This window comes from Aquila chrysaetos, chromosome 10, assembly GCF_900496995.4.
Source record: "Aquila chrysaetos chrysaetos chromosome 10, bAquChr1.4, whole genome shotgun sequence".
In the NCBI taxonomy this organism is placed as follows: Eukaryota; Metazoa; Chordata; class Aves; order Accipitriformes; family Accipitridae; genus Aquila; species Aquila chrysaetos.
Genome location: NC_044013.1, coordinates 31,673,114 through 31,689,054, shown reverse-complemented (window position 1 = coordinate 31,689,054; position 15,941 = coordinate 31,673,114). Strand labels below are relative to the sequence as shown.

At 43.9% G+C, this 15,941-nt stretch overlaps 2 protein-coding genes across 8 annotated transcripts in view; one reads left to right on the top strand and one right to left on the bottom strand.

Moving 5' to 3' along the window:
- The window catches only part of LOC115347096 (S-adenosyl-L-methionine-dependent tRNA 4-demethylwyosine synthase TYW1-like), a 119,395-nt gene that overhangs the window by 101,477 nt on the left and 1,977 nt on the right, over positions 1-15,941 (bottom strand). The window contains exons 1-8 of one of the 7 annotated variants that reach the window (XM_041126703.1): positions 10,206-10,292; positions 10,124-10,133; positions 8,505-8,650; positions 7,645-7,785; positions 6,987-7,088; positions 5,986-6,180; positions 4,896-5,177; positions 3,536-3,658 (exon numbers count right to left, since the gene is read on the bottom strand). In XM_041126703.1, the coding sequence (XP_040982637.1) occupies positions 3,536-3,658; positions 4,896-5,177; positions 5,986-6,180; positions 6,987-7,088; positions 7,645-7,785; positions 8,505-8,636 (975 nt within the window). In that variant the 5' untranslated portion in view covers positions 8,637-8,650; positions 10,124-10,133; positions 10,206-10,292. Of the gene's footprint in view, positions 1-3,535; positions 3,659-4,895; positions 5,178-5,985; positions 6,181-6,986; positions 7,089-7,644; positions 7,786-8,504; positions 8,652-8,734; positions 8,797-10,123; positions 10,134-10,181; positions 10,299-10,608; positions 10,618-15,941 lie in introns of those variants that run through there. The other 6 variants (XM_030028063.2, XM_030028061.2, XM_030028062.2 and 3 more) reach the window with 6 other exon arrangements.
- SBDS (SBDS ribosome maturation factor) lies at positions 10,406-15,891 on the top strand. The gene is made up of 5 exons (XM_030028065.1): positions 10,406-10,589; positions 11,055-11,184; positions 11,883-12,083; positions 12,650-12,814; positions 13,456-15,891. The coding sequence occupies exons 1-5, from the start codon at positions 10,462-10,464 to the stop codon at positions 13,582-13,584; spliced, it is 753 nt and encodes a 250-aa protein (XP_029883925.1). The 5' UTR covers positions 10,406-10,461; the 3' UTR covers positions 13,585-15,891.

Here is a 15,941-nt window from a genome sequence, read left to right as displayed (position 1 = left end):
TACAACTCTACCAGGAAGAGAGGTTTTGGCATTCACCTTGAACTCCTGAATCCATCTGCCCGATCCAAATGCCTGCAAGAATTGAGTACCTGTCTCAAGCCCTTTGACAATACTTTGTAAAGTGCAATGAAGCTGCAGCACACAGGGAAAAAAAAAGCTGTAAAACAAAACTCAGCCTTGATTTCATCAAGTCAAGCAACAGGAGATGGATGCAAAATTAAATTAAGATCACCTGCAGAGATGTGAGCAAACATTTTATTAGACACACTCACCTCCACAGCTCACTCTGTCATCCCATAAAAGGCAGGACAACAAGGAATTATGACTATCTGTGACTGCACATCTGTCTTATCTGCTAGTGATTCTCACAGGAGGCAACACAAGCCTGCAGAAGAGATCAAAACTGAACCCTAAAATGTTTCAAATTAACTATGCTGCACAAGGCAGAACCTGCTGCTCTCTCTCTGATATGCAGAGGAGTTAATACACAACACTGACAACCACAAAACACATGCTGAAAACTGTTAGACATATTTCAAATACAAGTAACTGCATACGAAGAACTGTCTGTGGTAAAACCCTGAAATACACAACTTTTCTTCAGACTTGCTACCTTGTATATGGATAGTTCAGATACACAAACCCAAAGCACTTGCACGTGTTGGTAAGGATTACTGCAACACAACAGATTACATCAGTGTAAAACAAAAGCATCAGACTAATTTTACACAGTTCGCCATTCCACGACAGAAAAAAATGTCTAAAGGGACAATGCAACTCATCTGAAAAAGAAAACTTCTCATTGCGCAAGCTCATAGCCACTAAAGTGACAATGTGGCTTAAACCAAAATGCACTGGATTTAAACAACTAAATCTCCCCGCCTGGAAGCAAGAGACTCTGATCATGATAAATTACTTTCATAAACACAGATCATCCTGCTCTTTCATATCAAGTCTTCAGCATTTATTTTCGTTATAGTATATAACTGCACCTACGGGATCATTTTACAATTCAAGTGTTTGCATAAACCTGTTGCAAGTCAATGCGCACATTCCCCAGGAGATTCACCACCAAGATAAAGTCATTCTTTCTGGCAGCTAATGACAGGGATAGCCATCAGTTCAGGCTCCCTCATGAAATATTTACATAGCTATATCCTGCCATCGCTCCGGAAACAACACCCCCATTCAAGAGAGCTGAAGATTTATACTGAAGTCACCACTGAGGGCCCTTTCTCCATTACCTGCTCTGGTTACAGAAGCATGAAACCAGAAACGTAGTTTGCAGCTAGGCAGATCAACCATGCAGAACAGGAATAAAGGGGCCGGTAATGACACCTACATCATTTAAGGTTTCAAAATTAATCCAAAAACCTGGGACATGACTACAGCAGCACAGTTCAGTGGCATCAGTGACAAAAAAAGGCTGATCCACAGTTTTAGGGCCTCCTATCTCATCAGCTGACAACAGTTCACATCCAAAAAGGCCAGGACACTTCAATCCACAGTAAGAGTATAATTCCAGTCCAGTTCCACAGCGACACTTGCACTCTCAGGATTTAACCATCTGCAGAGGCAAGAGGGCAGCGTTCAGCTGTCACAGCAGAACTGTTTGCCATCTCCTCCAATGAGTAGGCAGCAGATCAAAACCTGCAGCTTACAACTCCAGATGAGCATCTGTGCTCAGACAGAAGCTGTCCCTTGGGGCTACTTGGGTCAGAGCCACAAGAACCTGATCTACACAGAGATACTTACACTTCTGTAGTAACTTGTATGTACAACATACAGGCCTTACATTACTCAAGAAAAGCAACGAGAAAGCTAAGGAGAAAGTAGTTAATTGTTTGAATTCTGCATCAGCCAGTCATAGACAGCAATGAATTTTCACTGCCTATGTAGAAAACCATACCACACTGACTTCAGCCATGCTCACTACCAGGACAATGAGCACAAGAAGCTAAGAGCACGAAGTATTTTATTGCTGTGCTCACTTTTATTCATAAACTGGACTATGATATGTGGTTGTCCTGGTTTACAACACTATTTGATCGTGGTGTTGCCATATTTTGTCAGTCAGTGAAAACTCAAAGCCTAATTTTTCATAAAACTGCTGGACGACACCACCTCCCTTCCGTGGTCTAAATCATCTCCCAGGGCACGCTGCTCAGAAAACAGTTCCCTTTTTGTCAGTGACCTCTAGTGGTGAGCACATGTAGGAGAGGTGAAAAAGGACCACTTCACAGCACGGTTACACGGGGAGAACAATTGATCCTTTCGCCCTTCTCTTGCAAGCTGCAGTGCACAGGTCCATACAAGCTGAGGGACAGGAGCTCTCACACAGCAGTCTGCCTTGCCCCCAGCTCAGTGGGGCTACTCTCCTAACAGAGTTTGTTACAAGCAGCGGGAAGTATTTTACCTCCTTCCCCTTCCCTAAGGTGAGGAACAGAGGTCCCCATGCTCCTCTTGGAACCTTCTCCCCTCCTAAGCACGAAGCCTCCTGTGATCCAAGGCCTGGCTTGCTGTGGCCCAGCAGTGTCATCTCAGCTCAGACTACTGAGGAAATTCTTAAGTTTTGGGAAAGAGCTGTGAGAAGTCCACACCACTGAGGCATGCAAGATAAGGAAGGTGTAATTACAGACAGAAGTAGGTTTGTTGAGAGAGGGATGGATAGCAGGTGTCACAAGGAAAGACACCACCAGGGAAAGATCACTAAGCAGGAAACAAGAGTCAGCAGATGGCAACACAGTACACCACAGGTCCATCCTGGGGCCAATCCTTCCCATCCTGACTGCCAACTGCTCGGCCAGCAAAGAATGTGGGGAGCACACTAAGGCTTAGCCTAGTAGCTATTTATATCCTCACTCCTTTTTGTGTGCTAATCAAATAAACGAGTTTGATATATCCTGTTTGCAGACTGAAGACAGAAAAAGAAACATGAACAGAACCACACAGGAACAGAGACAGTTAACACCCTGAAACGAAGCAGGAATTACAATTGTCTTTGACAGGCTCAGCAGAGGTCAGATCAAGCTCACTGGCTTGCTCTGCAAGCATAGCACCTCATCTTAGGGCAGCAGCAAGCAAGACAGAGAAGGTCTTGCAGCAGTGTGTTACTACTCCACATGCAGCTTTGCTCCCCGTCATGACGTACCAGCACACACGCTTGCATTTCAGCTGACATACCCACGGCCAGATACAGTAACAGCATTTGTGTTTAGACACTGGACTGTGAATCACAGTGGCAGAGATGTACATTCAGATCTGAATGTTAGCTGTGGAAGTGATTTTTCCTCAGACTGAAAATAACAGGTTACCACTGCAGCATTTTGTTGGTGAACAAGCCACAGTTGGCCGGTAACTATATCCAACACACCTCCAAGAATGTTCTTTTTTGTGACAGGTTCTCCAATAGCTCTTATTTTACTCTCTTTTTAACTAGATCCTACAAATTCAAATCCAGCAGGTAATATTTTAATCAATTCAACTGATCAGTGACAAAGACCTGACAGTTCTATACTCGCTGTAACAGCAGTACCTTTGCTTTCTTCATGTGGCTCATGATACTGCCAAGATCTTCAACATCAATGACTGAATTTGTGCCTCCAGCTTCCTCACCATCAGCCTCCTCATCGCTACTGGTTTCAAACAACTCCTCTGCCTGGGTAAGAGATCAGAGAAAAAAAAATAAATCAAGGAATGTATCTGAATTTGAAACATAAGACCTTCATCTATGCTAACCAGTGAAATCAGCTCTCACAATCAGTAAAGACTACTGAAAAACAAAGAATAGTCTACCAATAACCTGTATAATGTATATGAGATGCACTTAAGCTTGGGGCTTATCAGTGTGTATTTTTAAGAGTTCAATAGCACACAGAGCACCTGAAACTCAGTCTAAATATCCTGCCTCCAGACTGCTCTGTTCTCCTCATGTGCCTATCTGATCATATGAGAAGCAATACAGGAGTCCAACTCCCACTGCATACTGTGATGATCTAGAAGCCTAAACCCCTTTAACTCCTCCAAGTGCCCCTGTCTGAATGAACAGGGAGTGAGAGATCTGCTTTCCAAGTCAAACTCTTCACAGAGCACAGAAGTTGTCTCCCCTTCTGTACGCAGCCAAGGTACAGCACAACAGCATTGGTGTTGGTGTAACAGCAAGATTTATTCCTCTTGTTCCTGCAGCAGTCAGCACTCTCAAACCCACTCAGCCAGAAGAGCCCCTATTTCCCTACAAAATTCAACATGGCCATAGCAATCATTTCCAACCCACAATAAACGGCTTGCAGGGAGGATTAAAGTGCCATAGCAGCTCTGGGTCTTGCACTGTAGAGCAAGAGAGAGGATTTCTTATTTAAAAACCTGCAATCAACAAACACTCCAGAAAACACACAAATAATTACAGGCAGACACATTCAGAGGAATTACAGGACTTGCTCAGATAACACTTCCCCAAATGCCTTTGGCAAAATCTTGGGATGCAGGCAAACCACCTAAGTTTCAACAAGTTGAAGTGGAAGCAGGTTAACTGCTCACAGGGAACCAAATGCTTAATTTGGCCATGAGACAAAGCAAAGTCCCTGATGACAACCCAGACTGGCTCCCTGGAGCATATGTCACAACATATAGCTCCCCCTATTCAAGAGGAAGACTCCCTCATCATATAAATGCCATCTAGCCAAGGTCCATCACTAATTCTTTGGTCCTTCTTTTTTGGATGGCTTATTCTACTTGTTATCTGCCATGGGATCTCATCCCTCTTCCCCCCCTGCTCCAGAACAAAGAAGTATCAAGCTCCCAGAGCACCCCTCTGGGCTGTAGAAGGAAGGAGAGAAGTCAAATAGTGCTCCAAGGGGCACTAAACCAGAATAAGGTCCCACAGATTTTGGCTCTACCTCAGTATTCTCATATTCTGATGCCCCATGTTCATGATCTGAGCAATCCTTGCTCTGCTTCCCCGGAGATTTGCACTTCCCTTTCTTGCACTTCCCACTGCAGGGCTTCTTTTCCCCTCTGCAGAGTGCCTGGAGCCGACTGAGGAACTTGGCTTTCCAGGCTTCAAAGTCGGCCTCAATGCTGCCATGCTTGCTCTGTGCCACATTGCAGTCCCCCTCAGCACGAGTCATGATACGGCTGGCACTGAGCATCCACAGCCACCTGTCAATATTTCTTCCAACCTAGGATAGGACAAAAGTTAGAGGGAAATTAAATGAAGTCCAAGTTAAACAAAGCAGGCAACTAAGAAAGCAGAGCTAGTGAGCTGCACAGGACTGCAAGGCAGGGACTTCTGGACTCCCTCTCACCTGCTGACTGAGAGCACAGACAGAAGTCAGTTTGAACACCAGCACACACCCTCAGGCTCCCATCTGAAAATACCTCTGCTATTACTCTGATGTGATAAGAGATGAGCTCTGGGAACAAGCTGCTTTGTGCGATGCTCATTGGTCAAAATGGCCACACACATAACACATTTCATATGGCCCCAGCTATACAAACATAACAACCTGGTGACAAGCCAAGCCATTTTTCTGACTAAGATGAAACTAATTACAAGGCTAAGATACTGCCATATTTTACATCAGGAAATAAAGCTGAAATCCACACAATACAGCAAACTACTACATAAGTTCAGGAAAAGCGCTCTAAACTAAAAGGCAGCAAGTGAGAGGGTTTACAGTACTGTGCCCTCATACACTGATGGAAAGCTTTCAAAGCTGGGAAATTAACTCAGTAAGGATTCACCAAATGTATTACCATACCTCCCAGATTAATGCAGCGCTTACGGGACTCCTTTCTCATTTAAAAGGGCAGCACAATTGCTTCAAAGCTGCATTGCCTGTGCCCTAAACCCAGTCCCTAATCAAGTCCACACAACAGCTGCAATTCTCACACAAACTACCAGTATCATTTAGTTTTGTAGCATTTAAGAAAGCTTAGCCTTTCAGAGGAGCAGAAATCAAAGAAAGGTGCACAAGACATACTTACTGTGTTGTAATGATCAACATAAACTGAGTTTCCCAAGCCAAACACAGCATATCTCAGGCCTTTCAGATATGTTTTCCCAAAGCGGAAGTCATTCGCAGCCTCTTCTAACCACTTGCAGAACCATGCTGCACTCTCGGTTGGCTGTCCATCTGTGTATGTAGCTACCAAGAACACACAAATGTTCCTGCTGGTTGTCTAATAATATAAACAAAACAGAATAGGAAAGATCACTGCATTTTTCAGAACACTTTACATCAGCAAGAGAGCTGTCACACATGGGCAGTTGGAAGAAGTCAAAAGACAAGTTTTTTTGCTAAGTGGGTTAATAGTCTTCCATGTGGGATGCTGCAGGTGATAATCCCAACAATGGTGAATGGCCACTCTCCCTGCAAAGCCATCCTAAATTAGCCAAGAAAGATCAAGCTGTCTTTCCCCTACTTAACAGACACACACTGCTAAAACAGAACTGGACATCTACCTTCCCCACCCCAGTCAGCAGCTTCTTGAATACTCTTGAATCCACTCCCGTGGATTCAAAAAGCAACTATCAATATTCACAGAAGAAAAATCCATCAAGGATTACTCAATATAAATACACCTCACAAGAAGTTTCTAACTTGTAAGTCTATGAAGGCTGCAAAAGTACCACCATCTACTTATTCTGATTTTGAACACTTCCCCAGGTGTACACTGTCAGAGACAGAACAGAGGGACCTGGTGCAGCCACTCACATAACTCGCACCTGAGTTACAGCACTAGCTCATACAAAGCCACTGTCAGCACTAAAATATTCTATATGATCCTTTCATAGTAATTTTCAAAATTTAGGTATTTTCTGCTGAGGATTGATGGGCTATACTCACTTACATAGAAGGGAAGCAATTTTCAAACACACAGCTTTGGGGATTTCCAGGATAACAGGAGAGAAATACAAGAGGAAAACAGCTTTCGCAATCTCAGGAAAAACTTGTATTTATTATTCATATTTATGATGTACCTACCTCCTCTGATAAACAATCATCTGGATCATAGTCTCCCATGCTAATGACTTCCACAGGCAAATTAAGGGAAATAACTGCTTCAGCCAGACCTTTGGCAAATCTCTGAAAAAAGAAATGTAGAAAGTTATCAATTACTTCAACCCAACTATCCTAAGATACAAACAAGCCCTGCTACGCCCAGTCACAAGATTTCTCCCAGCACAGAAAGAACAATAACACAGGAGAACTGCACACTGGACCTATAATTCCTCATGTTAAAATGAAAAAGTATACTGGCTGAAATAAGAGTTTTACATGAATTTTAATGAGTCATGATTTTACATTTACACACACAAATTAAATTTCTTTTTGAGAAAGTACCCAAAACAGCCCTTCGCTCTAAGACAACCTGCTAGCAAATTAAGAGTATATTGTAAGAGTAAACTTTAAGCTTCATAACCAATGCCTCTACTGCATGCCCCACTTACAGGGAGTAGAAAAATTGTTATTTTTATATAATTTTCACTTATATTTCATGTTGGGCAATGACTTCTAATGAGCTAATGAACTTTCTGATGAACTTTCAGATTTTTACACACTGCAGTGTTTCTAAGGCAAGCAACATACTTGAATCTCAACAACATTTCAAACCAACTTCATGTGTGCGAAAAAAACATACCTTTGCTGTGCCAGTCTGAGACCCATAGAAAATCTTTACCCCAGCAACATAGACCTCCTTTGCCTGCAGGGTGGCATATCCATTTACTACTTTGTCTTCTATTCCTTCAAAAGAAGCAGGATTTCCGTTGGATTTTTCACCCTATGAAACAAGCACTGTGTTGCATTCAATCCCTTTTCAAAGTGACATTAATCCCATTTTCCCAAAAGCATTCAAAATTCAAATCCTCTGACCAGACTCTCAGCACTACACAAATGCAACAGCCAAAGCGTTTTAGTTTCTCTCACACCTAGATAAACACACGAGTAACTATTTCTCTGAACTAAGCCATGCTACAAATACACTCATCTCACACACTGGGGAGATAACAGGATCCAGTTGAACCTGAGAACCTTCCAACTTATGCAGCAGAACTTTACTCAACTGCACGAGGAGGTTTTAAATTCCTGAATGACTTAATCCCACTCCCATTCTAACACCAGTCCAACCTTGTCATTAACATCACTGGAAACATAAACATGAAAACACTGGGCACAAGCAGAGTGATTTACTTGAAGTGACACAGCAACCCAGGCTGACACATTCTCTCAGTAACAAAGTGAGAAGTGTTCAGCTGAGAGCTGCTCTAACATCATAGCAACGAGGGCATTTAGTTAGCCACAAACATAAAACAATCCAGACTGAGGATTATAACCATCAGATGAAGTAAACTATGTTTGGGATTTGCAACAACCTAGGTGGGCCCACAGTGAAGTAGCACATTTCACTGCACTACTGGGTACCTTTACCCGGCAGCTATTTACGTCCACACATAGATTTTTGGGGTCTTCTCAGGCAAGAGCGCTTACATGTTCAGTTACCTTCTTTTTGGTTTTGGTGGTGGTGAACTGAATGACAATCCAAATGCTGATCCCAAAAGCAACAGCAGAATAGATGTAAAGTCTATGCAGCCATAAGGACACCAGGCAAGTATAGAAGTTCCACGTATCCATTGAGACATCTAAATCTAGATTAAATCACAGATTTAGCAAGAGCAGATTCCTAACAGTATGAATTTAGAATGAGCACACAAAAAGTAATCATACAGTACCCACAGTCTCATGCCATTAGCTATTCCTCAGGCTCTGCAGAAAACAGCTTCTAGCTAAAGACAAGACACTACAATTGAATCAAGGAGCCTTCACCTCCTCAGAAGTGTATCAGCTGAGTTTCACCTGTGTATCCAAGCTAACATTTTAGGCTGTCATACCAAAACTCTGTTGGTTTTTTTTTTAGATAGGGCAGGTTCTGTTATAAGGAAAGGCAGAAAATACTTGTGCTGTTCAAGTGTGCGAAAGTAAAAAGTCCTTGTGAAACATCCACTGTATCATACTGGCCTTAGTTTTGCAGAGACCCAACACGTGCACATCTGTGGAGCTAGAAAGCTCCATTTCAAGAGGGAAATCATCTCCACAGAGCTTGCTGCTGAACACAACCCTTGCTTGTACGCATTAGGTACCACACTGATGACAACAGTTTTGTCCCAGAGTTTCAAGGCCAGACTCAAACCTGGATTCAATTGAAAGTACTTTTTTGGAATTCTATCATGTGAGTGAAGTTTGATTTGGAACAACCAAGATTTTTCAAATTGGTTCAGCACGTTCAGGGTACATAATATTGTAGCCATGAGCGTGCTTGTGCAGTGCGTGTGATTATCCATTTCCTATGAAACATTCAGGAGCTTAAATAAGGCTTGTTTGTGACATTTACTGACTGAGAGACACAGATGACACCCTCCTACTGTTATCTGCAGTCCTCTTGGATCTCGTTTTTGCAGACATCAGACAAGAGCACAGAAATCAAGTATTTCCAAGAGGCTGGAAACTTTGCTATCTTACTTTTCCCCTGGGCTGTTACTTAAAGCACCAGATCAAAAGCTTGAGGGAATGCCCCTCACCTCTCCACCAGCAACACCGAACCTCCCAAAAGAAAAGAGCTGAGAGTGCTTCCCCTTGTGTTGGCAGTGGCAGTCCCAGTGCTGCCAGCCCACGCGAGCAGCAAACCCCTCGAGGGGGGCTCCAGAAACCTGCAGCAGCCTGGGTATCCCGCTCCACCTCACCCCCTGTACCTCCCCCCTGCAATTACCCCACAGCACTCTCCTCCCCATGCCTGACACCCCGCTGGAGCTGCCCCCTGCCCCGCACCCCTGTACCTACCCCAGTACCTGCCCCTCTGCCCCCCCCCCCAAGCCCAACCTATTTAATTCCTCCTCTGTACTCATCCCCACCCATATAACTACCCTTCTGTACAAGCCCCTCACACATAACTCCCATTCCCCTCTCCTCCCACCAGTAACCACCTCAGGGTTATTACCCCCCCCCCCCCAACCCCCCCCCCCTCACGGTTATTACCCCCACCTCACCCCCCCACACATAGTTATTCCCACACACACACACCCCCCCTCACAGTTATTACCACCCCACCCTCCTCCAACACACACCCCTCACGGTTATTTCCCCCCCCCCCGGTTATTACCGCCCCCTCCTCCGACACACAGCCCTCACGGTCATTACGCCCCCGCCCGCTACCCGACTCCCGGTCCTGCGGCCCTCACCGGCGCAGCCCCCTCGCCTCAGGCCACGTGCCGCCCGTCCACCTCCCCTTCCGGCCACCCCCGCCACCTCTCCCCGTTTCCCTCCGGACGGCTTTTGCTGGCGCGACGGGGGAGGGAGAGGGGGGCGGGGAAGGCGTGGCGGCGGCCAATGGGGAGGCAGAGTGGAGCGGCGCCGCCCTCCGGCCGCGCGCGCGCCCGCCAGTGGCGCAGGAGCGGCTGCCGCCATGTCCATCTTCACCCCGACGAACCAGATCCGCCTCACCAACGTGGCCGTGGTGCGGGCGCGGCGCGGCGGAAAGCGCTTCGAGATCGCCTGCTACCGCAACAAGGTCATGGGATGGCGCAGCGGAGCGTGAGTGACCGGCAGCCACCGGCGGGGCCTGGCCGAGGGGCGACGGCTGTGGGGGACGGGAAGGCCCGTGTGGGGACTCGGCTGTGGCGGGGGGGGGGGGAGCACACTTCTGTGGAGGGGGTCCCGGGAGAGGAGGGATCCGGCTGTGGAGATAGCCGGGGAGGAGGAGGAGGCCCGCCTGCGGATCGGCCGTGGAGCCGGGGAGGTTGCGTGGTGCCCGGCTGTGAAGGCCGGGGGAGCCGCGGATACCCGGGTGGGGCCCGTGTGGAGGCGGGAAAGGGGAGCGGCCCGGGGCGCTGCGGTGCCCTTGCTCTTCGCGGGAGAGTGACACTTCGGTAAGAGAAGTATCCAGGTTCCACCGATTCAGCCCTTGGCGGCAGGTCTTGTTCGTCCTCCCTAAAAACTCGTGTGCTCTTTCTTACATTACTGACTTCACAAGTTTTCTAACCCTGCCCTAATCTCTAGGGAGAAAGATCTCGACGAGGTCCTGCAGACGCACACGGTGTTTGTCAATGTTTCCAAAGGCCAGGTCGCAAAGAAGGAAGATCTCGTTCAAGCCTTTGGGACAGATGACCAAACAGAAATCTGTAAGATGGTAGGTTTCACACACTTCGCTTTATAAAAGTTTGGAGAAGACTTTCCGAATGTTTTACATAAGGGTCACACAGACATGGCAGGTTCGTTTGTTACTGGAAGCTTTTCATAGAATGCGGTGCTGCTGTAGGCAAAAGGGTTGTTCATTTGTTAAGAAGTGGGTAGAAAGGAGTGGTAACCCTGTGGTGTAGTCTGAAATTTTATATATGCATCTGGCTGAAAAGAGTTCCGAGTGTTCCGTATAGCATACAGCTTCTATGCACTGATGTCTATGGACACAGGAAAAAGGTTCGCTAGCACTGAAGAGTGTCTCTCCTAAGGTATGTTATTAAGGATGCAGGGAAAAGAAGGGGACAGTTGCTTACTTTGGACAGTTCGATTAAGTGTTAAGATTTAATTTCTTAGTCCTCCTTGGTAGGATATGACCTGTGGACTTGTTGTGGGTGATGAGAGTTCAAGTAAATCTGTGCTTCTCTTTTTGTAGTTTAGTATTTTTGGGTGGTGGGTTTTTTGTCTGAAGTCTTTCCAGTGTTGTCTGTCACAATGATGTACATTATTAATATGGTTATTCTTTTCCTGCACTTCACGTCTAACCAAACCATTCAAACAATTGTTAAATTTTAAAAAGTTATCAGAGTTTTCACTCTTTAGACAAATCTGTGATGTTTATTAACTGATTTCTTTATTTTTACTGTACAGATTTTATTAAAAGGGGAGCTGCAGGTATCAGACAAAGAACGACACACACAGCTGGAGCAGATGTTTAGGGACATCGCAACTATTGTGGCTGATAAATGTGTGAATCCTGAAACAAAGAGGCCATATACAGTAATCCTTATAGAAAGAGCTATGAAGGATATTCACTACTCCGTCAAACCACACAAGAGCACAAAGCAGCAGGTTTGTTTTATCGCAAAATCAGCTTCTGCTCAGAGGTGTTGTTTCAAGTGTAATTTCTCTGTTAGCAGTCCCAGAGGGATCAACAAAGCCCTGTGGTCTAAAGCCCGCAGAGTGATTACTCAGCTGGCTGGCAGTTGAATGCTGGATACAAGCAGCTTCTGAAACTCCTGCAGTTTGTTTTCTAACAATTCAGGGAAGAGAAAAAGAAAGAAACTAATTAAAGCAGCAACAGTGATATGCCTGGAACACAAATAAAAGGTTTATCATTTATTTTAATTGAGGTAGTAAATCAGGCTTTGCATCTGAGCCACATGGGTTTCTGTTGTTTTGCAGTATAACTGCTGTTTAACATTACTTCAGACAGGTCTTCAAGTTTTTGAAGTGGTCACAAAAAGCAAGAACTCTGCCTTGTTAATATATCAAAATAGCAAACTCCCTGCAGCAGAGTGGCAGTGATCAGTACTGAGAAATGTGTCTGAAGCTAATGCAAAGGATTTGAGATTTTGATCTATGTGGTGTGTTTTAAGCAGGTATATAAATGCTCTTTCTTCTTAATGTCTTAACAGGCATTGGAAGTGATCAGACAGTTAAAGGAGACCATGCAAATTGAACGTGCTCACATGAGGCTGCGATTTATTCTTCCAGCGAAGGAGGGGAAGAAACTAAAAGAGAAGCTGAAGCCACTGATTAAAGTTATTGAGAATGAAGACTTCCATGAACAGTTGGAAATTGTAAGGAATAAAGCAGTCCTTGGGTTTCATACTTGATTTGACTACACCTGTACATTTTACTAGAAGATGAATTAATAAATAGAAGTTGTTTAGATAAACTGCAAGTTTACCAGAGATTTTAAATCAGAGGTGTAGTTTGTAGTTTTTAATTTCACACAGTCCTAGTGATGTAAGCTTGAAAGTAGCCTTTGTTATACAGAGATTGCTGCTTCATGCTGAGGAGAAGCACAGTGTAATTTCTCTCAGCAGTGATTATCCTACAACACTGATAAGTTTCTCTGCATATATGGAATGTTACTCTTATTTATTTGGTGGGTCAGGCCTGTATTTTGACAGTGGCTAATTAGTTTTTTAAAAAATAATCTGTGATAAAGCAAGATTTGGTATTAGTAAAAAGCTTTCCGAGAACAGTTTAGAATCTAGCAATCCCAACTGTCAAAAGACATATCCAGCATGGGTAAATGGAACTGCAGAACTTCTGTGGAAAGATTACTTGATAGAAATCGCTTACCAACCCTGTAAAGTCCTTCTTAGTAACTAAACAATATCTTTTTTTTAATGAGAATTAATGTTAGACCTTGAAAAGGGGCTGATGAAAATCAAATATTACTGCTTGACTGATGAAATGTGAAACATTTCAGGTGTGCCTTATTGACCCAGGCTGCTTCAGAGAGATTGATGAGCTGATCCGGAGTGAGACAAAAGGGAAAGGAACACTGGAAGTGCTCAGTCTGAAAGATGTGGAGGAAGGAGATGAAAAGCTTGAATAATGAAAACCTTCCTGCAGCAGTTCTACTTTAACAACATCCTACAAAATGACTGGCATTAGCCGCTCTCTTCTGTTAGGCCTTCATGTTTTTTCCAATCTCTTGCTGCCAAATATTTTCTGACACTAATCCTTTGGGATTTTTCCATGCGGTGTGGTTTTTTTTATCATTTTACACTTGCTTGGTTTACAAATGTCTTTGCCTGCAGGAACATTTTGTGTTGGAGTTGCACTAATGAGGATTGAGTTAAGACATGATATGAAAGTTACTCTGGCTTTGATTTACTTTAAGAGTTGCTATTGAAGAGTGTTTGGCTGATATGGTGCCAATCATTTTAAGTTGTCATTGTTGAGTGGAAAATTGCATAGGTTACTGAGGGGTGGGTTTTGTATGTGAGGAGAGGAACCTTAAGAAGAGCGCGCTGCATTTTCACTTCTAAACAGGTGCAAAGTGGATCATGTCTAAAAACCAATCTCTAGGCAGCATGAAAACTGACTTAGACTTCCATAATTGGCTGCTTGATAAGTAGAGTACTTTAAAGGACCATTCTGAAAGATTTCCTTCACTGGTTGTAACAGTACTTGCTGATGTAGAAAAAATGTTTTCCAAATAACTTATTCGTAAAATATATTTAGCTACATTAATAAAAATTAATTATCATCTATTTATATATTATAGATACAGAAAGAAATAATTATTTTTGTTAATAGTATAGGAGGTATCTCTGGCTGCGGTGATGCTTTTAGTAGGCTGAAGGGGTAGCTTGCGCTTGTGAGCTGTTCTGGTTCACATGATAAAATGAATCTCGAACAGGCAGTGGTGGCCTCTGGCCATTGAGCTAGAGAGGCTTTTATTGGGCTGTAATTCCCTAGCAGTAACTGTTTGTATGTGCCCCTTTTCTTTTTAGTGCGATAGAGAACAATTCTGGCAGCTGTCCTTTATCTTCTGTCTTTTTATGCTGCTTTCTAATACATGCACAGAACTTCCAGCCAGCTCCTGAGGCACAGTACATAGTTCTTGATAATTCTCTTAAACCTTGTTTCAGCTGTGTTAAACAAATGCTTTTAAGTTGAACGTGGGTATTTCAAAGAAGAGGGGAAGAGAGGACAACAACTGGAGAACGAGATACTAAAACTACAAACCACCAGGCAAAGCATATATGCTTGGGTGACTAAAAGCTAAACCAGCAGGAATTTAAGGAGCCTGTAGAATTACATAGCTGTTTCCATGCTGCTAGTACACAGCAAGTCAGGAGCTGCAGGCTAGACAACGACTAGACCTCTCTCCCAGATGAGCATGTGTTGTGTTCGTTGTTTGCTGTTTGCTTTTAGAGTGCATGACTGTCTGTTATACGACAATTCAACAGAGCTCTGGTTTGTACTCTTGACGTGACCTTTTCCTTTGTATCATTAACACGTTGTGAATTTTCTAGAATTTAAGCAGGGAGAGTTGAAGTCAGCTGGAGGAGGAAAGGTTTGACCTGTCAAGTGCAGGGGGCCTGCGGGACTAGATCTAAGGCTTCCTTTTGGAAGCTGATCTCTGCACCAGTCTATTGACAAGCTTGTGCAAGGTTGGGTTAAATTTCCTTAGTAATATTTTGGAAGGACTTGCCGCTATAGAGTCTGTGTTCTGCTGAGAGCCAGTGAAATGGAGATTCTTGAACCGTTTTATCCATTTTAAAATGCTTTCTCTTGCCCCCAAGGTAATCTTCCATGGTGTTTAAATGCTGCCCAGGGAAGTTTAGTGGCATAATTAGTGTATTTGCCATGTGGACACAGCCTGAATGTGGAGATCTCTACATTTATGGACAGATTGGCAAGATTCCTCATGTGTACAAACCCTTAACTGCTTGTTTTTCAAACGGCCATCTCTTTATGCACACTTTATGAAGCACTGAAGATGATAATGTTGATATTGAGCTTGTCACTGGCAATTAGCGCTAACATGCAATTCATAAATCTGCAAATGAGACACTGAGTAAGAGCCTCAGATGATACTGTGTCAGCAATACTTGATTTCACAGTCCTGTAATTTCTTTGTGTTCTATGCTCAACACCTAGAGCGCAATAGGATGGCTGCACGTTAAAGATCCTGAGTTACAGAAACTTCAAGCTGATTTATGAGCTTGGTGCTAGGAAGGCAATTTCCTTACAAAGTGTTTTTCTGCAAATCAAACATTAAGGATTTTCCCTGGTAGAGGGAGCTTGATTCTATTTATCAACAAATAAATGTACATGCTTGCATTTCTCATCATATTTGTAGTTCAGCAAGAACGTGTGGTAAGCATCAAAATAAATATCAGTATTGGTAGCTGGTTTGTTCTTGCCTGTTTCAATGGGAGCATAACTCCTGCATAACCG